At 34.4% G+C, this 23,513-nt stretch overlaps 1 protein-coding gene across 3 annotated transcripts in view; it reads left to right on the forward strand.

Moving 5' to 3' along the window:
- TAB2 (TGF-beta activated kinase 1 (MAP3K7) binding protein 2) overlaps positions 1 to 23,513 on the forward strand; it is an 82,752-nt gene that overhangs the window by 30,375 nt on the left and 28,864 nt on the right. For 2 of the 3 annotated variants that reach the window (XM_063097639.1, XM_063097640.1), the window contains 2 exons: positions 13,951 to 14,141; positions 21,294 to 22,794. In XM_063097639.1, coding sequence (XP_062953709.1) covers positions 14,040 to 14,141; positions 21,294 to 22,794 — 1,603 coding nt within the window. In that variant the 5' untranslated portion in view covers positions 13,951 to 14,039. The remainder of the gene's footprint in view (positions 1 to 13,950; positions 14,142 to 21,293; positions 22,795 to 23,513) is intronic. The other variant, XM_063097641.1, reaches the window with a different exon arrangement.

Consider the following 23,513-nt stretch of genomic DNA (forward strand, 5'->3'; position numbering starts at 1 on the left):
GGAAAAAGTCAGAAGGCCATGACATTAGAAATAAGATGGACAGAGTTATATAATATGAACAGAAAAAAAATGGAGCCAAGTAAGGGATTGAAACTACATGGGGGATCAGTTGGTAAAACTTTTCATAACTTTCTCTGAATCTTCATTTTAAGGTGCCATTTAAAATTACTGTTTAACCAAATTATTATAATTTCCCATATCATTGAGTTAATTCGTTCATTGTAAGTATTTATGGTTGGTGTAAGATGAAAACTGGTTCTTTCAAGCACTTTCATTTTCTTTTTTCCTTTTCCTTTCCCTTTTACTCATAAATAGGAACTTATTATACTAAGCTCCTCTTTTCTTTTAAAGATGACATTTATGTGCAGGATGGATTATCCAAAATTTACAGTGAAAAAGGAAGGGCATTGAAAGATAACTTTGTTTTCATCTTAAAGCTGTAATGTATTAGAAAATAACAGTGAAATATGAATTGGGAAATACACACAAGGTAGTCAGTTATATAACATGTTTTGATGAAGTATAACCATTCTGTCTCAGATTTATTGCACTTTCTCGATCGTTAGAAAATGGTAGCACCCACCACAAAACCACAATACGTAATTGCCAAGTGTGGCTGATTTGCACATTCCTTTTAGAAGAAACTTATAACTAGTAAGCTTTTTAAACATAAGAAATGGTCAGCATTCATGGCCTTGAGGCAATGCATTAAATGAGAAAATTGGGAAATTTTCTCTTTAAGAGGAGGTAGTGTGGATCATTATATTACTTCAGCATGTTACTTTAGCTATTAATGTTTTTCCATAGAAAGTAAATTATTGTAGGCTTATAAAGTTAAGAAAAATGATTTTTGGTAATATAATTCTTTGCTCTGTTCAAGCTTTTAAATAACATTAGATCTGAACAAAATGGCTAACTTAAAGTAAGTAGCTTTCAAAAAAATAAATAAATAAATAAGTAGCTTTCAGATCACTAATTTTGGTATATTTCTGTTATTTTATTTTTGCATATAACATTATCTATGGAAAATGATTCAATATTGTAACTTTTATGGTAAAGTTTATCCTAAAGATTGATTATAATTATCTTATTTTTATCTTAAATGGCAATGGTATTTGAATTTTAGATTTTTAATTGCATAGCAGTATTTTTTTAACTTACACATTGTAATTGTACATACTTATGAGATACAATCTGGTATTTTGAAATATATATGTTGTATAATAACTGAGTCAGGGTAGTTAATGTATCAATCACTTCTTATATTTATCATTTCTTTGTGGCAAAAATATTCAAAAGCCTCTCCTCTAGCTATTATGTAATATACAAAACTTAACTGTTAATCATAGTCACCCTACTGTAAATTGCATAACTATAATTCATGCATTTTATCTCTTAGAAAAATCTTTTAGAAAAATAACTTGGCATTACAGATTTTTTTTGAAAGTTTGCTTTGCCCTGATAGAATTGTATCTTTATGCTCCAAGAAATATAATTCCAATAATTTTCCATTTAAAATAATATTGAAATTTGTTTAAGTTAAATTAATCCATTTGTACATTGAAAGTTAAGTCAAATGTAAGCACACCAAGTCACATCTAACTGATGTATGATGTGATACTCACATAATATATGAATAATTGAAAAGGTATTTAAAATAATATATATACTTATACAGGTAATGATTCTTATTTTAGGTTTAATTTTGAAATCTTTGTGGTCAACAGTTTTTGAAACTTGCTTTAATTTTAAAAATTATAGCATCATTCACTTATCTTGACTACATTTCAGTGCTCCTTTCTATGGTGAACATACTATTTAAGAATAACAGTGCAGTCTGATAATGTCAGTCAGTCCACAGAAGAGACAAAGATTGTAATTAGTATTAAGAAACTGATGGGCTGGCCTGTTAGCTCACCTGGAAGAGGGTAGTGCTAATAATGCCAAGGTGAGGAGTTCAAATTCTCACCAAAAAAAAGAAAGAAAAGAAAAAGAAGCTGTTAGCATTATATTGACAGCCAAATAGGTAAGTTGAAACATTCTGCCTTCCCATTGGGCATCCTGTAGAAGTTAATGTTAACAGATATTGAGGTCAGAGGAGTTTTACATATAGGCAGTTCTGTTAAAATTTGACATATGTGTTCCTAAAAAATCACCATCCTGTGCAAAATCACACAAAAAATAAAACATGGCTTATAGGAAAAAAATGAGATTAGGGGTACAACTCTCAAAAACTTTATCAGTGAACTTTTTTTTAAAAAAGACATGAACCTTAAAAAAAAAGGTAGCATGGTTTTACTCGTATGAAATGGTTAAGACATATGTAAATATTACAGTAAATACTGTAGTTAACCTTGAACAAGACCTGAAGTTTGCTTATGGAAGTGAGCATAGGAAGGGTTGCAGCTTGTCAGTTATTGACAACGGCTGAAAAAGGGTTTTCTGAAATCAGAAGGAAAGTTGTGACACAAGATGTGGCCGAGTATGATTCATAGCATGCAGATGCTGATGAGGTAGCTGGTAGATGTTTGAGGTGTGTTCACATTTTCTTTTTGTGTATTCATATACAGCTTGTTTCAGCTAGGTATGGTTTTCTGTGTTCACCTAGCGTTTCTCTTAAATAAAATTGGAACAAATTCACTTAATGCTCAAGTTGTTCCCTAATATATCAATTGCATTGGAACCAATTTACAGTTTCTAAACAAATATTATAGCAGCACTGACTTACAGCTGAGGATAAGGGAAATGCTTGAGTTTGGGGGGATAGATATCACTTTTTATAGTAGTATTTTAGAACTAGGTGCATTTTGATTTTTTTTTTTAAGAGATTTATTGCAACAAATATTTCCTGAAGTTCTACTTGCCATACATTTCCTAAGACTTAGGATACAGCAGTGAACAAAATAGTCTGTCCACTTCAGAACTAATATTACTTATATACTAACATTACTTATGTAAAGAATTTTGTGATCAGGGGTTGGTTTTAAGAGAAAATTGGATAGATGGTTGGATAAGAACATCCAGAAAGGAGTCTACTGGGCAAAAAAATGGGTTTTTTTTCCTAATCTCTTAAATGTATGCTTTTATAAGATAACTTCCTTGGATCCTTTTCAACTCAGGAGTTCATGTTTACAGAAAAAAAAAGAAAAAGTCACCTCTAGTAGTTACAGTGGAAGCCAGAATTTAATTTTAGAATATGTTAAAATGGAAAATTGTCTCCTCCTTGTCCATAGCTGTGGGAAAATCCTAATGCAGTTGGGAAGTGAATTTTACATATTTCTTCCTATTATTTTTTGGTATTCAACATGAACTGTATTTTTCTATATTAAAATAATTAAATTTGTTTCAGTAAAACAATCATGGAAGAATGGGACAAAGATAAAATGATATGCATATAGATTTACATAATAATAAGAAAGCTTTGGTGTTGGTGTATCTCAAGGCCTTCTGTAATAAAAACCTCTATACACTTGAAGGCTTCATTGGCCTTTCTTCTTCTGTAACTACTCCCTACCCCAAATGCCTTCTTCATAATCCACTTCTTTTTTTTTTTTTTTTTTTTTTAAATGACCGGTAAGGGGATCTTAACCCTTGACTTGGTGTTGTCAGCACCACGCTCAGCCAGTGAGCGAACCGGCCATCCGTATATGGGATCCGAACCCGGGGCCGAGTGAGCCACGGGCCGGCCCATAATCCACTTCTTTTGTTTTGTGTCTCCTTTCTTATTCTAGCCAGACAGATGACCCGCTATTTCCAGAATCTGCCTACTATTTCATTGCCTTGCTTCATACTTTAACCTTCTCTTTTAAGTACCTGTGCTTCAAGACTCTCCCACACCCTCCCTCAGCCCAAAGAGATCCTTTTAAATACCTGTAGCTCAACTTACGCCATTTATCAAGCATTTATGCACAACCAGGTATTATTGGGTTTTTCAGATAGTTTTGTCAGAGTTCCCCAATTAAGCAAGTTATTTGTCCCATATAAACTGAAAAGGAAGGCCTCAAAGGGTCAATCAATTCCTTCAGTATTCTGCAGTCAGGATAGCATGCAGCCCTGTTTGCTAAGGTTTTGTTTCTAAATTTTTCTTATACATGATGCTGTAATAAACACGTTTTCATATACATCTTTGCATAATTGTCTGTTTCCTCAAGTAGATTCCTAGAAGTGGAATTGCTGGGTCAGTGTGTCTGTACATTAAATTAGATCCACAGTTACAGTCCCTCAAAATGTATACATATTGTTTTATTATCTTTTGGCATGTACTGTGGCTAATTATAAGTTCATCAACTTAGTCATTATTTCTTTGTAGGTAATGGGTCTTTTCTCTCTGGTTGTTTTAAAGATGGAATCTTTGTCTTTGGTATTTGTTTCACTACAGTGTATCTAAGTACAGATTTGATTGTATTTTTTCTCTTTAGAATTTAGCAGGTTCCCCCCGCCCCCGCAATATGAAGACAAATGCCTTCAATGCTAGATCATTCTCAACCATTATCTCTTTGAATTTTGCCTTTTCCCCATTCCTTCAAATCTTTCCTTCTGGGTATCCTCTGTTAAAGATACATATTTTCATTCTGTCTAGCATGTTTCTTAATTTCTCTTTCATGTATTTCATTGTAAGCTTTCTGCTTTCTGGTTGCTATTCTGATATCTTCTAGTTTACTTGTCTCTGTTTTTAAGTATCTTTTGCACTTTAACCTGTTCATTGATTTTTGCATTTCAGTATGATTTTATACTTTATGGAAGCTCTTGTATTCTTCAAATTGTATTCTTCAAATATGCTTTTTTGCTTTGTATCTTATCCTTATGGTTTCTTTTTCTTCGTTTATCTCTACAATCATTTTATATATTTATTATTTATTTATCTATTTATTTACGGCCATAAAACAAATCTTATTACATTTAAAAAGGATAAGATCATAGAAAATATGTTCTCTGAGCACAAAAACAGGAGGAAATTTAGAAAATTCACAAATGTGTGGAAATTAAATAACACTCTCCCAAATAAACAATGGGTAAAGAGGAAAATCACAGGAAATTAGACAGTACTTTGAAATAAAAATCAAAGCACAACATTTCAAAATTTATAGGATGCAGAGCTCATCCATTACTTAGAGGAAAATTTATACTTAAACACCTGTATTAAAAATAAGAAAAATCTCACATCAGTAATGTAAACTTCTACCTTAAGAAAATAGAAAAAGAGCAGACTAAACCAAAAGCAAATAAAAATAGGAAATAACAAAGATTACAACAGAAATATATGAAATAGAGAAGGAAAAAACAGTAGAGAAAATCAACAAAGCCAGAAGTCGATTCTTTAAAACGATCAACAAAATTTGCAAACCTTTATCTAGATTGACCAAGAACAAAAGAGAGAAGACCCAAATTACTAAAATCAGAAATAAAGCAGGGTTATTACATTGTCGTTATGGTTTTTTGTGATGGTAAGATTTAGTTTCTCTTTCTCATTTGCATTTTTGTTCTACCAGTGGTTTTGTTCTTTTGTATTTGTGGTAGTGATTATTGTTTTTCAGACTCCAGATGCAGGACTTTCTTGAGGATTTCTTGTAGGGCTAGTCATGTAGGTGGTGAAGTCCTACAGTTTTTGTTTGTCTGGAAAATACATTATTTTTCCCTCATTTCTGAAGGTTAGCCTTGCTGGGTACAGTATGCTTGGCTGGCAGTTTTTTTCTTCTAGTATTTTGAATGTTTCATCCCATTTTCTTCTGGCCTATAGAGTTTCTGTTGAGAAGTCTGCTGTTAGTCTGATAGGGGTCCCTTATAGGTGACTTGATGCTTTTCTCTTGCTTCTTTTAAGATTCTCTTTGTCTTTGAGTTTTGCCTGTTTGGCTATAATACATCTTGGAGAGGATCTCTTTGGGTTGAATCTGTTTGGAGATCTTTGAACCTCTTGGATCTGAAGGTCTGTGTCTCTCCCTATACCTGGGAAATTTTCTGTTATTTCATTGAATAGGTTTTCCATGCCTTTTCCTTTCTCTTCCCCTTCTGAAACACCCATGATTCAAAAACTTGTGTGCTTAAGGTTGTCTGCTAGCTCTCTTTGGTTTTCTTCATTTAAAAAAAATTTTTTTTTACTTTTTTTTTTTTTGTCCACCTGGATTATTTTTAAAAGACTATCTTCAAGATCAGAAATTATTTTTTCTGTTTTTTCTAGCCTGCTGCTTAAGCTCTCAGTTGTGTTTTTTATTTCATTGAATGAATCCTTCAGTTACATGAGTTCTGCTCCATTCTTTTAACATATTAATCTCTTTGTAAATTTCCTCCTTCATATCTTGGATTTTTTTTTTTTTCTCATTTCATTATGTTATCTACTGAGTCTTCTTGTATGTCAGTGAGTTTCCTTTAAATTGTTGCTCAGAATTCCTTTTCAGTCATTTCTAGGGTTTCCTGCTCTGTAGGATCTCATATTTGAGAATTACTGTACTGTTTGGGTGGTGTCATATTTTCTTGGGTTTTCTTATTTCTAGTATCTCTGTGTTGATGTCTGGTCATCTGGTAGAGCAGTTGCTTCTTGTATTACTCAAGTGGGCTTTGAGGAGAGAGATATCTTCTTTTTCTGGTCTCCGCTGGTGACTCTCCTTGTGTCAGTGCAGTTGAATGTCTGGTGAGCCACCTGCACAGCAGCTGTGGCTTCTGCTGTGATGTCAAGTTGCATTTGCAGCAGCCGTGGCTGTGGCAGTGGCTATGGTGGGCCACCTGTGCAGAATTGGTGTTTTAGGTGTGCTCCTTGCCTGCTTCTGGGGATGCTGCCCTCAGCTCCTGTCTAGGACACCAGGCATGCTCTGCTTCTTGCCTGCTTCCAGGCTCTGCAGTCACTTTAAATATTTTTATAGCTTCTTTGAGGTTATTCTATTCTCTTACATTCTTAGATTCTAAGCATCTAATTTGGTGCTTCTGATTCTCACTCATGGTAGGTTATTTCTTTGTGTTTTTATTTCTTATTTACCATGAGCTCATCTTCAACATGAATTTTTTATTTTAACTCTGGGAGTCTTTTGCTGTCTGGGTTAAAGGATTAGTCTTCCATAGTGGTGTTGCATTTGTTTCTGCCAAAACCCCATGTTATCACCAGCCCAAGATGAACTTTTAACATCCGTTTCTTTTTGGAGTTTTTTTTGCACCTGCAGTGTAAATTTGGATTCCACACCTGTCATGGTGCAGGCTTGCAACTTTAATTTTTTATGGGATATGTTCCCTTCCCACCAAATGGCTTTAGTGAATTTCACCTGCCCTTGTGATTTCTCTGTGGCAATGGGTACAGGTTTAGTTGTTTTTTCACTGGTAAGGGAAGACCTAGAATCTGGGCTTCATACAAGTACCTCACTTAAGTAAAGATGTCTTCCTCATATAGACCTATAATTTGTCTCCTTTCCACATAAAATTAAAATCCTAGTTCTCGTACGTCCAATTGTGGTAACTACTATCCCTCTCCTTCCCAACTCTCCCCCAAACTTCCCACCCATATCACCAGATTTTAACTTGTGCTCTTACTATACTGGCTTTTGATTTTGTCTTTGTTTTTAGGGAATTTTTCTTGCAAGCTCTGCTATGCATTGAAAGAAATTTGTTTTTTCAGTAGTTCTGATCATAACAGAAGAGGTTCTGAATTAGCTCAGTACACCATCATGATAGAACTGAAGTGGAGTTTTTTCCTCCCCAAGGCAAGCATGAATTTTCCTAAATATGCTTCAGACCCATATATTCCAGCTCCCTGTATATATCTCTATTTGGATGTTTTAAAGGTATCCTAGAGTCAACATGTTCAAGACCAAACCTATAATCTTCCCTTTTTTTTGTACTCTTAGGCCATTTCCATTGTTTCCTAGTTCAGAGATGGGATCACTATCCAGTTGGGCAAATCAGATATCAACGTTGACACCTCCTTCTCCTTCACCCCAGTGTCTAGTCCATCACCAAATTCTATGAAGTTTTACTTTGTAAATATCCCTTAAGGTTTTCCACTTCTCTCTATCCATTCTCCATTGCTGTCTCTACAATATAAGCTATTACCATTTCCTGGCTAGACTACAGCAGTAGTTTTCAACTGGTCTTATATATTCTTTTGCCCTTTTCTCCATTCTATAGACTTTCTTCATACATACGATTTCTTGATTATGTCACCTTCCTTACTTCTTGGCTTTAAACCCTTCAGTGGCTTCCCATTACTCTTAAGATAATACCCGCCAACTTTAATAGCCTATAAGGCACTTTATGATTTGGGCCCTCCTATTTTTCTTGCTGTCTGTTCTTTACAATTTTTTCTAATGTACCATGCTCCCTTCAATCTCTGTTTTTGAATTATGCAAAAGAGATGAGAACAATGTCTATGATAACAACAAGAGAAACGGCAGGCAGTAAATTCAATAGCAGGAGGAGGTGGACAGAAGATAAAATGGCTAGTTAAAATAGTTATCTAAATTATAAACTTATAGTTTATTTATGTGCCTTTAGTCTAGGAATGTCTGTAACCTGCAGGGCAGGGACACTGACTCTAATACTTGTATCTCCAGCATAGTATCTGCTGCATACTAGGTACTCCTTAAATGCATAGGTGGTAGATAAATAGATGGTTATAGTCCCAGTTTGAAATGTTCTTATCTAGTTGCCTCATAAATGCCCGAATTTTGATCAGACCTATAAGTCCAATTGCTTTTCTTTGTTTTTTAATCTGAAGATTATGGTCTCTTCTTGTGTTAAACAGTTACTTTTGTATACTGTTACAGTCCTGGAAACATTCACAGTGATAAACCATGCTGAATATGGAGCATAGCTTACAGTCTGAGTGAGTCTTTAACTGATAGTACTCTTCACTGCCATAATAATTACTGAGAAGTCAAAAGCAAACTGTTTACATGCTCTTTAAAAAAGGAAAGGATATGGCCGTTTTATAAGTCTTTCCAGTATATCTGCTTGTACATTCTATAGTACCGTACATTTTCTGCTACTGTTTCGAATCCTTAAGGAATTAGTGCTACTAGCTCATTTTCGCTGGCAGAAGATTAGGTGTCAAAACTTTGTACCTAATGCTGGAAACGTTTTATATAGTATGATTTCTTTCTTCTTTTTCTCAGAAGGGCAGTCTTCTTGCATCTTTCCATAGAAAATAATGTCTCTGTTGTGAGAAATAATATTCCAGAATAAGTTTATAAGGTATTTCTTAGTTTTTATTTTGAAATTAAGTAAATACCAGTTTGTTTCAGTAATACATTTGGGTTGTCCTTACAAAGTATTCAGTGCTCCACAAAGGATACATTTTAAAATTAAGAACTTTTTAATAGTTATCTTGCCGTCATCCTTAAAGTTTACTTTTGCTGAATAATAGAATGTGGCTTGACAGTTTGGGGTTTTTTTCTCTTTCAGCACTTAAATTATGTCATTTCACGGTTTTGTAGCCTCCATTGTTTCTGAAGAGAAGTCAGTATTCATTTGAATTGTTATCCCCTGTACATAACATGTCATTTCTTTGGCTGTTTTCAAGATTTTCTTTTTCTTTGTTTTTCAGCAGTTTGACTATGTCGTGCCTATGTGTGGTTTTCTTTGGCTTTTCCTGTTTGGGATTTGCTGATCTTCTTACATCTGTAAATCTATATCTTTTACTAACTTGGGGGAAATTTTTAACCACTGTTTTTTCAAATTTTTTTTCTACCCCATTCTCTCTCTCTTTTTTTTTTTTTTTTTTCTGTGTCTCCAATTACAGGTGTTTAGAGCTTTGAACTTTGACAGAGATCCCTGAGATTCTGTTCCCTCTCCCCACCCCCACTCCATTTTCCTCTTCATCCTTCAGGTTGGATAATTTCTATTGCTTTGTCTTCAGGTTCACTGGCTCTTTTGTTTCCAATCCGTGGTTAAATTCATCCACTGAGTTTTTCATTTTAGGTATTTTATTTTTCAATGCTTGAATTTCCATTTGGTTCTTTTAAAAATAGTTTCTATTTCTTTGCTGAGAGATCCAGATATATTTGCCCTTACATCCTTGAACATAGTTAAAATAGCTACTTTGAAATTCTTTTATGCTAATTCTAGCAGCTGGGTCATCCGGGCTTGGTCTCCATTGATTGCCTTTTCCCTTAAGAATGGATCGGTTTTTCCTGTTTCTTATGTGTAATAATTTTGGTTATACCCAGGACATTATGAATGACATGAAGAGACTCTGGGTTCTTTTATGTTCCTCCATTGAGTATTGATGTTTCATTTGTTTGTTTGAGTGGGCAGTAACTTGGATGAACTCAAACTACAAACTGAAATCTCAATTCAGTTGTTCTAACCTTAGCCTGGCTGCTTGGAATCTTTCTCACATGTGTGTAGTTCAGAGATTAGAGATGTAAGAATTTATACACAGAATGCGGGGCTTCCTCTCTGTGTTCTCTCCTTTCTGTGATTTACTCAGTAGGCTTTCAGCTGTTGTGGTCATGCCAAAGTCTGTCCTTTGGTTCATCAGGCAAGTAAGACTGCAAGTTTTCTATCTGGGTTTTAGCTAACCAAACCAACGGGGGCCTGCTCTCTGGTAAAAGGCATTAAAAAATGGGAAGTTACTCTTGCTATTCCCTTCTTCCAAGTGCTGATGCCCTTTTTCTCCTCCCCATTTCTGTTACTGCCTTCACGTAGTTTTTTATTCTTTTTCTAGTGTTTATAGTAGTCATTCGTAAAAGAGGTGGTCCAGTAGGAGCTATTCAGCAATTACTCAGGAAGTGGAACCCATAAAATACAATTGTACATTTGAAGAATGTTCTCATTTGTGTATTTGATAGTCTTTATTAGAAGAGCAGGTGAGTGTGGGTAGAGATTCTAGGATATGTTTTAATAATAGAAAAAGTTGAAATTTGTTTTCATGATTCATCTTTTAAGTAATAAAGGTGTCCCTCAATTAGACTGAGTATTTATTTGCTTCTCCCCCAAATTGTGTATAAATTATCTTTTTTCTCAAATCTAGATCATTTGAAATGTGTTTTGGAAACAAAGTACTATGAAGGAACCTTATAATATAATCTTCATATTACCCAGCAAATGTTGCATCTTCTGTGAGCCAAGAAGGATCTAGATCCTGAGGTTAGAGCAGTGTACTTCAAAGTCCTTGATCCTATGGAGCTAATGTTTTGGGGATAGATAGATAGATAGATAGATAGATAGATAGATAGATAGATAGATAGATAGATAGATAGATAGATAGATAGATAGATAGATAGATAATGAATAAATATATGTCAGTTATTGATAAATGCTATGAAGAAAAAGCAGTATGAGGATGTGGTGGGGGAGAGGCAGGTGTGGCATTATTTTAGGTAGAAAGATTGGTCAGGGAAGTTGTCTCTGAGGAAGTGACATTTGATCAGAGATCCTAATGAAGTAAGAGAAGGAGCCATGTAGGCATCTGAGAGAAAAATTCCAGGCAGAAGGAGCAGTAAGTCCAAAAGCCTTGAGGGAAGAATGAGATTGACTTCTTTGAGAAATTATCAGAAGACCGTTTGGAACTGAAGGAACAAGCAGAATGGTAGGAGATGAAGTTAGAGGGGTGGTAGTTAGCCAGGGGTCTTGCAACATCACATTTTGGGCAGGGGGAGTGATTGCTCTGATTTGCCCTTCACAAAGATCACTCTTCTCCTTAAAGAGACTAGGGATATGGGGAGGGGTGGAGTGGTGGAACAACAAATGAACGTGGGGAAGACACCAGTTAGTAGGCCTTTGCAGTAGTAGTCTAGGTGATTTATGATGGTAGCTTGGACAAAAGCAGTAACAAGTAGGAAAAAGTAATCGGATTTAGAATACTTTTTGTAGATACAGCCAAGACTTGATGGGAGACTAAATGTGGGATGAGAAAAGGACCAACTGGATGAATTTCCTGAAATGGAAAAGGCTGAGAAAGGGTTGGTTTGGATGGGGGGAAATTAAGAGTTCAATTTTGGACATATTAAGTTTGAAATGAGTTTTAGATATCCAGAAGGAGATGTCCGACAGGCAGTTGGGTATGTTAGTTTGGAGTTCAAGGAAGAGATTGGGGTTGGAGATAATAATTTGCCAAGCCTCGGTATATGGATGCTATTTAAAACAGTTCATTTGAATGAAATTATCTTGTAGAGGAATGGAGATATAGTTGAAAAGAAACCCTAGATCTGAACTCCACTAGCCCACCAACATTTAGATGTCCAAGAAAGGAGGAGGATCCAGTGAAGAAAAATGAAAAGAAGCTGCCAGTAGGTAGAAGGAAAACCAGAAGAGTAGAAATCTGAAAAGCCAAGTGAAGAAAGTGTTCAGAGAACAAGGGAATGGTTGACTAGGTCAGAAGCTGCAGAGAGGTCTAGTAAGATGAGGACTGGGAACTCACCATTGGGTTTCACAACCTGCAGGTCTATGGCAGCTTTGATTAGTGGAGGGAACTGATGAAAGCCTGATTGGGGTAGATTTAAAAGAGATTAGAAGGGAGGAAATAAAGATACTTAAACATAAACAACCCTTTCAAGGAGTTTTAGCCCCAAATGGGGGAGGGGCAGAGAAATGGGCTGATAGATGGAGAGGAGGTTTTCTTAAGATGAGCTGTCCTATAGCATGTTTATCACCCCTTAAATTATTTTAAAATATTATTTACTAATTTCCAGTACTTCTCCTCTTTTCTCCCGCAGCCCATTTATAGAAAGACTACTTCGAGTACCAAAATTATGCATGTGTATTTTACATAGAAATACTGTTCAGAAATCTGTAATGCACATAACTTGGTTTGGCAGTGATTTTATTTATGAGATGTAACTAAGCTGAAGTCACACAGACAAAACAATTTAATCAAGTGATGATAAGCTGAAATGATTACTATGCATGATATCTAAATGAGCTTTTACTCTGTCGAGGACTCAGGAGTTCTATCATAACTAAACCTACTACAAACTATTTCAATATCTACTTTTATGCTGAAGCTTTATAAAGTGTTAGATACATAATAATGAACAAAAGATACCTAATTCCTACATTTATGGAATTTGCAGACTTGTATTTTTTTAAGCTTATGTTAATGAGATTAAATGAGAAATACTAAATATAAGAAATTAGTTTTAAAGAGATTGTTGTCTTGTTAATTTTATACTAAAATAAAATATATTTTAATTATAACTCAAATAACATGATTTTAAATATTTTAGTATTTTATTTAGGTTTAATGTACTTATGTCCTATTCATATCCCAAAGAGGGTTTCAAGATTAAACGTGGCTTCCATTAGGAATATTAGGAATAAAAATAAGGTAGGTAGTTATCAGCTTTGGCCACACACTAGAATCACCTGGGAAACTTAAAAATCTGTATGCCTGGGCCACTCCCCAACCAATTAAAACAGAACCTCTTGGGTTGGGGTTTAAGTATCAGTATTTTTTAAATACTGATTTAATAGAAGCAGAGGGAATAATATGCTACTAAGCTCCTGAGAATGAATTGATTATGCATATATGGATTAAGTATATCTGAAAGATAAAGCAAAATGTTAAATGCATCGGGTTGTAGATCATTAAGTTTTAGACAAAGCATGTAAAGTCATTTATAGAACCAAATTTTTTCAGTATCCGAACTTTAAGAATTTTAAGCAGAGTAAATAAGAATACTTACTTCAGGCTGAAATCTAATCATTAAAAAGAAAAAAGATCAGTTATTCATTGTCCCTTTTTAAAAAGAATGAGGGAAAACAACCTTTTCAATAATCGCTTATTTGAATGCCTTTTGGCTCAGCCATTATAGAGCATACAAGTACATAGGAATTATAAGTTTGCCATCAGGGGTTATACTGAGAAGACAGTATAACTATATGGAAAGAATTATAGGCCTAAATAATATTTTTATGGTTTATATTAATTATTAAGTGCTAAAGCACATACCCTTTTGCACTGAAATTTTAAATCCACAGCAGTATTCATTCTGTCAGTTCTCATTAAAATTTTTTTTCTTTCTTTCACAGAAAATGCTTGGACAGAAGAGATGAGTACTATTTCCACTAAGGCCTAGAATTGCCTTCTGTACAAATAGTCCTGATCAGGCAATATACGAATGGCCCAAGGAAGCCACCAAATTGATTTTCAGGTTTTACATGACCTGCGACAAAAATTTCCTGAAGTACCTGAAGTTGTTGTATCCAGGTGCATGTTACAGGTCAGTGTTCGATGATTTCTGAATTGATTAATACAAACCTGGTATTTTTCTAAACACTGGAAGAAAACTCTTTTAAGTTATCTTCTTGTTGGCATTAGTGTGCTATGACAAAAAGAGATGAGCTTTGTTGCATGATAGTCATATGGCCTTTGGCAAGGTAGGGCTATCTGTACCCCATCTGTAATATGGATAATACCTACCTCATAGAATAGGTGTGGGGATTAAATGAGACCTGACTGTAAAGCATTGATATGTGGTCCATACTTACTGGCTGTGACCTTGCTTCACTTTTCCTCCTCCTGTTTTGCCAGGAGAACTTTTTAAATTCCAAATTTAGATTCCAGATCTTCAGATGAAAAGTGAGGAAAAATCATTAAATTAAGAATTCAGGAAACTTGGGTTCTAATCCTAACTGGGCATCCCGAGCATACTTGGCAAGCAATATGCCCTCTTTGTACTTAGTTTTCTTATCTGTATAATGAAGGAGCTTGATCAAACAATTCCTAAGGTCCCAATTCTAAAGAAAAAAAGTCTGTTTTTCTATTTTTAATTTAATTTATAAGTTTTCCAATTAATATCACTAAACCCCTAATAAATTTTTACATTCTTCTTGATTTTAGAAAATTTTAGAAATCCATAATTCTAAATATAGTGATAATTGTACCTTCCTATTTGATTAAAATGGAAATCTTTCCATCAAAAAGTGTTTTGGGCTTAGACAGACATACTTACCCTTGACAAATGATTTTTAAGTTTGAAATAGTCAAATCTATACTTGTTATTAAGTAACTACATTTTGTTCACATCCTCACCTTTTCATCTGTGCTCTTAATTGATCTGCCTACCTTTCGCCTAACCCAGTTTTGGTCTTTCCAGTCCATCCTCATCTACCAAAGTACAGATTTTATGATATATTTATATGCTTAAAACCTCTTGATTTTTCCCCATACCATTCAAAATGAAGTTCATGTATCTTGACTAGGGCCTAGTAGTCTGTGATCTAGAACCCTGGCTTCTACATCCTGATCTCTTGTCCAGTCCTTCCTCCTCACCCCCAATGCTATAGTCATCCTGAGCTGCATGGAATTGTCCAAACATGCTTGGCTCTTTCTGTAGTATTATATTTAAGAGCATATGTTTTGGTGATAAATAGACTTGAGTTCAAGTTTTGACAGTTGTTAATAGTAACTCTCTGACTCTCATTTTCTGACCTTCATTTCATAAACTGTATAGTGGGAGTAAAAAATTTCACAGAAAATTAAATATGATCATGCAGGTAAAGCAACTAATAGGATACCTGATTCATGAGTATTCAATAAATGGTAGCAGCCAATTCTAATGGTAAATGAATCTGCAGTTTACATTTATCAATATAGAATGTGAAAGAAAAGAATGAACAAGGAAAAACTAATGAGAAAAAAAAGTAATAAGGATGGAGTCAGAAGTTAAAGTTTGGGGAAGGAGCAGAGACAGTGGGGAAAAGATAGTCGCCCCCTAGAACCCAAGTACCTCTTCCTAACTTTTCAAATAAAATAGAAAGAATTTTGTTGTGAAATAAAACTATACTGTGAGTGTTCTGTGAGTTACTAAAAAGCTAATAGTAAAATACTAGAGATTCTTCAATAAAATTTTATAGACTTCATCGTGAAGGAACTGTTCAGAACACTTCCCTATAGCACATCTAGAGATTTTTAAATACCCCAACTGGTATTTTACTGGGAATAAAACATAGAGCCTTTTGTAGAATTACTTAAAATATTTTCACAAAAATAAAGAAGTGGTCTAATGTATTCTTGACAGTATGAACTTCAGGATGTATTAAAAAAACAAGATGCAAAGCAGGGTATATGAATGGAGGCAGGACAAATAAATATATACACATATGTCTATTTGCCCCTGTTTGCATAAAGAGATCTTGGAAGGATTGAAAACAAAATTAATAAAAGATGATTACCCATAGTAGGCAAGAGGGAAAAGGCCAGATGGGGGCAAAGTTAGGACTGAGACTTCTCAACATACATATTTTGTTAATTGTTTTGATTTGTTTAAATGATTACCTATTTTAAAATAAAATAAAATAATTGAGCACGTTTTTCATCTTTGCCAAAAAATAGAAAATAGATGATTTTGGATTTCCTTTAGACACTATGTTAATCTGCTTTTACAAAGACAAACTCCTCTTCTCAACATGCTTCCCAACGCCTAGTGCTGACTAAAATGAAATCTGTTTGGCTTGCAAATTACCCACGAGACAGACCATACTTTTTAAAAGTGAGTTGATAATCATTCTGGGCATCCAGGTAATTTACTTTTTAGCTGATATAGCAAGAAATAGAACAAGAGAGGAACGGGGAGGGCATCTCTGGGGCTACAGCTAGGATACAAGTCTTCCCAAAGTGGGGGAAATAGTTTTGAACTGTAAAGGCAAATTAAGCTACCCCTAAATGTAGTATAAACATCTCTTATTTGTGACAGCTTCTCTTTTGGGGGCTGCTCTCCCTTTCTCACTTGGGTGGGCTTCTGTCCTTTCTTTTGGGAGATCCTCCCTATACACTGGCTCAGAACTGTTTAAGAAATTAGTAGTTAAAGGATCATGCCATGCTGCTGCTCTGTGTACATGTTCTTAAACATTTTGCTATTTAGAAGGAGAACAGAAGAATCTATCCTCTTCTTGACTTTATTTATTGCTCATATCCCTCTTTTTTGAACTATTTGCATCATTTCCTTGTGCTGTGGATTCTCAAAGATAGCTATATTACCAGTAGATGTAATTTGTATCTTTAAAATATATTTTTATATTTGGTAATTAAATCTTAAAACTAGAAGAGTATGAAATACTGCATAGTTGATACTGATTTTTTTCTTTTTCTTTTTTTTTTTTTTTTTGTGACCGGTAAGGGGATCATAACCCTTGGCTTGGTGTCGCCCAGTGAGTGCACCAGCCATCCCTATATAGGATCCGAACCCGCGGCCTGAGCGCTCCCAGCGCCACACTCTTCTGAGTGAGCCACGGGGTCGGCCCGATACTGATTTTTTTCTAACAGAATTTTTTGCTATTTTTTTATTGTCTTAATATGATGATTGAATCTTTAAGTTTAAAATTGCTCTTGGTATTTAAGTGCCATCTTCTTAGTTGAAGCCCTCTCAGATGATTTCTACCCGTAGTACTTATCCATATTTCTATTATAATACCTACCATTCTGCATTATATTTATTTGTGTATACATTAATCTCTTCCAGTAGACTTCAAAATCAGCAAGTATATTTCTTTCTACTTGCCCAATGGATACTCAGCAAATGTTGGTTAAAAGAGTAAATGAATAAGAGTTTGATACTATAAAAAAAAAAAAATACAGCATAACAACTATTTACGTAGCATTTACATTGTATTGGTATTGTAAGTAATCTAGACATGATTTAAAGTGTATGGGAGGATGTGTGTCAGTTATATGCAAATACTATGCCATTTTATATAAGGGACTTGAGTATTTATGGATTTTGATATCTGAGGATGTTCTGGAACCAGTCCCTTGCAGATACCAAGGGACTGCTATATAGTTTATAGTGAAATACAGGGGATATTGACATCACAGTGTACAATCCAGAATGTGGAAAATTCTACTGTACATTAAGTTTCTTCAACAAATGGCTAGAAAATTTTTAAGAAGATGGAAGTTAATTTTTAGAAGAAATCTAAGAGATATAGCGACCAAATTAAATATGTAGATCTTAAACTAACTGTAAAAAGACATTTTGAGAGAGTCAGGGAAATTTAACACTGTTTGGATATTAGGTGATATTAAGAATTATTGATCATTTTAAGGTGTGATAATGACGTGTGGTTATATTGTTGTTGTTGTTGTTGTTTAAGTACCAATTTCTTAGAGATACGTATTGAAGTATTTACAGATGAAAGCAAGATGATGTCTGAGACTTGATCTGGTATGGTGGGGGGAGTAGCTGAGGCATACACATCAAATAAAAAAAGATTTGCAATATATTGATATTGTTAAAGATGGGAGATTAATATGTGGGAGTTTATCATATTTACTCTCTACTTTTGTCTGTTTAAAATTTTCTAAAATAAGAAGTCTAATAAAAAATACATTTTCTTTTGTCCTTTTGTAACCTTATAAAATCCCTGTAAGTTCTTTTATGTTTTGCTGATAAGAAAGTGATGTCTATATAGGGTAGATAACACAAGGGTACATGAGTTATGGCATAGCTGGGACTAGACTATTGCTGTTTAATATGAACATATTAAATAATCAAAGATTATAAAGGACTAAAGGGGATTTTTGAGAACTCAAGAAAATTAAAGAGGAAGACTTTGTAAATAATGAACATCAAGGTTTTACAAAGGAATTGTGCAGTTGGATTTGGTAGGGGATATACATTTTAATTTGAGAATGATGGCAGAGGAGGTGGGGGGGGACATGAGCTCTCTGAGCTTTGGCTTAAAAGGGAGAAGAATTTACTAGGAACAGCAAAAAAGTTAGCTTAAAGCAAAAAGCGCCAGTTAGGTTTGGGAAAACGTATGTCTATAATGAATAATCAGTCGATAAAGATTGTGATCAATTTTTCTATTTTATTTCAAAAACTACTGTGTATCAATTCAGAGTTATGAGTAGGATAAAGAGATTTTTATAGCATTAGAGATTTAAATTGTTGGTTGGGGGAAGGGAGACTAACATTTCTTTTGTATTACCTGTTCAAACAGTGTGGACTATCATTTCTTAACAAGACTTCAAAATGCATTTTTAATTCAGTTCTTTGTAATATGATTTTATCTCATACCAGACTGCCTGCAGACATTCTAACTTGGCCATTCATCTTTTTTTAAGTCTAAAACTGTCCCCTTTCTGTCAAGCTAATCTTCCAGGCCTCTTTGAATTCTTTCTCTCTTGTGGCCAAATTGCGTTGACCATTTATAGTCTTTTATAATTCATTTCCATCTCCGAACACTCATTATTTCATGTCTTACTGGTTGTCTTGTCAAGGTTTTATATTTCCTGCTCATCTTAAGTACCAACAGACTTGGCTTCCCAAAATATTCTTTGTGTCTTCTCTGTTCATCAACATTCAGTAGCTCTTCCCATTGCTTATTATAAAGTCTAAACTCTGGTGTGACTCATTTCTCAGAAATCCTTCATTCTTTAATCCTAGTCTGCTTTTGCAACAATTTGTTTCACAAAATTTCGAATATGAACCTTTAACTCCAGCTAAATCTATTCCAGTCACCTTGTTTTTGGAGCATGCTTTTACTTACTCTCACGTTTATATCCTTCTTTACTCATGCCATTCCCCTCACCAAGAATTCTTTTATTTCCTATCCAAGTACTCTGTATCCTATAAAAACCGTCGGGCTATACCTTCTTCATTAACCCAGTTCTTCCTACTGTATCCTGCAATATTAACTCTCTGTTGAACTTCAATACTACTTATTATTTGGCACATACTTGGCACATACTCGTGTTACCTTTTCAAAAATCCATGGTTTGTTTCCCTAATTGAGTTGCAAGCTCTTCTAGGTAAGTTTGATTTTATATTGTCATCGAGTCTCCACAGACTCAAACACAATGCTATGCATGTGGTAGGTTTTTGGTAAATATTTTAATGGGTGATTATGACTAGTGGTTAGTTTCTTTTGAGAAATCTTTTAAAACAGCTTGTTTTTTTTCATTTCTCTGGAGTAGAATTTTGGTTTTTATTTATTTGCTTTTCTGGAGTAGATTTTTATGGTGCTGTCTAAAGACAGAAATATGAACTCAGTTGCACTGGAGACAGCCTTGAGCTTATATTTTATATATAGATACATATTTTGCACAAGTTAGGAAGCATATGAGGAATTGAGATGACTTTGGTATGAATTTTGGAACTTTTTAAATTTAAATACTACTACAAATGTAACTTTTGAAAAGGTTATTAGTTTAAAAGAATTTCTATAGCACTTGAATGTGCAAGCATTGATAATGTTCTAAATATTTTGAGAACTTTTAAATTGTATCATTTATCTTTTAAAAAATGTTTGCTATACACTATTTATACTACTTAAGTTGAACGATTATAATTTGTTCAACATTAAACTTGCGTCTTTAATTAGGTTATAATTTTACTGTATTTTCCGTGAATACATTTTACTAAATATCTCCCAAAAGAGAATAATGATTTGATTCACTTTGAGGTATTGCTAGCTCTAAAGCTATTCCATTACATTAGTTGTGAGGATTTTTAATTCAATCATTTGTATGGAACCAGAATTTCTCTGTGTGATGCAATAATTGTATTATTACTCAGGCAGGAGCACTCTGATGACCCAAAGAATGCATATCTGAAAAGAAAAAACAGCCATTGACAACCATCCTGTTACCTCCAGTCATTTACAAGCCATTATTGTCTATCAGAAATCATTTTCATTTTGTAAGCTAGATGTTGTCCTTGAAGCTTTCTGGGACCTCTTTTTAAGTCTTTATTCTTTTCATAAATAGTATTTCTCCAAACTCTAGGGGGAAGCAGTTGTTGTGGGTGTTTACCTTTTTAGAGAGCCAACTGAAACATAGCTATACCAGACCAAAAAAATATAGATATATCATATATAAGAAATAATTATATACATGTGTTATTATGTTAACATGAAATCTAAAAAGTGAATGTTCGCTTGAAATTACATATTATTCTGTATCATTTACTTTTTTGTTGGATAGATGGTATTATTTAAACAATAAAACTAGTTAATGGCAATTAGTGGTTATTAATAATAGGTCTAATTATATAAATAATATGTGAGAAAATATAACAATGTTTGTAATGTTTCTGTCTTCTGATGCAGTGATTAACTTTTAAAAAAATTCTTTATTGGATATTTAAGTCTCATAGGCTACATTATTTAACTCTTAAGGTACATTAATGTAAAAAAAAACCATAAATACAAAGACAAATGTAAAAGAAGACTGTAAATACAATAAAACTACTTAAGCAGAAAAAATTCAACCATTTGCATAAAAAATAGTTCTCAAATAAGAAGGTTCAGATATATCTGTTATAATTTTATTAACCAGTCACTTGTTAATCACATAATATTTTTTTAGTGATGAGAATATAAGCATTAGCTTCTGATTGCTAATATCAAGCTGTTTTTATTTTCTTTCATAGAATAATAATAACCTGGATGCCTGCTGTGCGGTTCTCTCTCAGGAGAGTACAAGGTATCTTTATGGTGAAGGAGACTTGAATTTTTCGGATGATTCTGGAATTTCTGGTCTACGCAATCACATGACTTCTCTCAACTTGGACTTGCAGTCACAGAACATTTACCACCATGGAAGAGAAGGAAATAGAATGAATGGAAGTAGAGCTCTAATGCACAGCATTAGTGATGGACAACTTCAAGGTGGTCAGTCTAATAATGAACTATTTCAGCAAGAGCCACAGACAGCACCAGCTCAAGTTCCTCAAGGCTTTAATGTTTTTGGAATGTCCAGTACATCTGGTGCTTCAAATTCCACACCACATCTTGGATTTCACTTAGGCAGCAAAGGAACATCTAATCTTTCTCAACAAACTCCCAGATTTAATCCCATTATGGTAACTTTAGCCCCAAATATCCAGACTGGTCGTAATACTCCTACATCTTTGCACATACATGGTGTACCTCCACCTGTACTTAACAGTCCACAGGGAAATTCTATCTATATTAGACCTTACATTACAACTCCTAGTGGTACAGCTCGACAGACACAACAGCATTCTGGCTGGGTATCTCAGTTTAATCCCATGAACCCTCAACAAGTCTATCAACCTTCACAGACTGGTCCCTGGACTACTTATCCTGCATCTAATCCTCTGTCACATACCTCAACCCAGCAGCCAAATCAGCAAGGCCACCAGACCTCTCATGTCTACATGCCCATCAGTTCACCTACTACTCCACAACCACCAACAGTTCATTCATCTGGTAGCTCACAGTCTTCTGCGCATAGCCAATATAACATTCAGAATATTTCAACAGGACCTCGAAAAAACCAGATTGAAATCAAACTTGAACCCCCACAAAGAAACAGTTCTTCAAAATTGCGTTCTTCTGGACCTCGAACCTCCAGCAGTTCCTCTTCAGTCAACAGCCAGACCTTAAATAGAAGTCAGCCCACTGTTTACATAGCTGCCAGTCCCCCAAATACTGATGAGGTGATGTCCCGTAGTCAACCCAAGGTCTATATTTCAGCTAATGCCACCGCAGGAGATGAACAGGGCATGCGGAATCAGCCCACACTCTTCATATCCACAAACTCGGGAGCATCTGCTGCCTCCAGAAATATGTCTGGGCAAGTGAGCATGGGTCCTGCCTTTATTCATCACCACCCTCCCAAAAGTCGAGCAATGGGCAATAACTCTGCAACTTCTCCTCGAGTGGTGGTCACTCAACCCAATACAAAATATACTTTCAAAATTACAGTTTCTCCCAATAAACCCCCTGCGGTTTCACCAGGGGTAGTGTCCCCTACCTTTGAACTTACAAATCTTCTAAACCATCCTGATCATTATGTAGAAACAGAGAATATTCAGCACCTCACGGACCCTACTTTAGCACATGTGGATAGAATAAGTGAAGCACGGAAATTGAGTATGGGATCTGATGATGCTGCCTACACACAAGGTAATATTAATACTAAAGGTGGGGTAATTTCCCATGCTGGGCTATTGGTGTACATTTGATTTCACAGTAGAAATGGGCATCAACATTATTATTTCATCTTTTAAATGTTGCCCCAAATAATGTTATTTTAACATTTGAGAGTGTTCATATAAATTTTAATTTTATTATCATATAACTTGAAGTTTAAGTGGTAGAGTCATCAGCTCTTCAGAGTAATCAACTTTGGTTGGTTGGTTGGTTTATGTTTATAACTCTTTTCAGTTATCTTGTACTTGTGGTGATGCTGACTTTCCCTTTAAAATTTCTGCAAATAAAAATCCATAAAATCACATTTTATATAATAAGCTACCAGTTGACTCTTAACTAATATGGTGAGTCTCCCTTCTTTGACCAGATATTTGAAGAATAGAAAATTCCCTTCTTCATTTTTCTAACATTTGACAGTTAGTCTTATTTTATATCAAAATCTAGATTGCTGCATGAGTTGTAGAATAATTTAACTCAAAAAGAAATTTGAATCTCGCTTCTGATGCTTGTCTTTCAACCTCTCTTAAATGTCAGTAGTTAATGCAACATTTCTTTTTTTTTGAAATTGTAACACCATTAGTTTTAAATCTATCTAATAATATTGTTTATCCTTTTCTGAAAAAAACTAGTTGCTATGAGCATAACACTAAATTATATCTGTATTAATTCAAGTAGAGACAAGTTCTGTCGTA

The sequence above is a fragment of the Cynocephalus volans genome, chromosome 5 (genome assembly GCF_027409185.1).
Source record: "Cynocephalus volans isolate mCynVol1 chromosome 5, mCynVol1.pri, whole genome shotgun sequence".
Taxonomy (NCBI): Eukaryota; Metazoa; Chordata; class Mammalia; order Dermoptera; family Cynocephalidae; genus Cynocephalus; species Cynocephalus volans.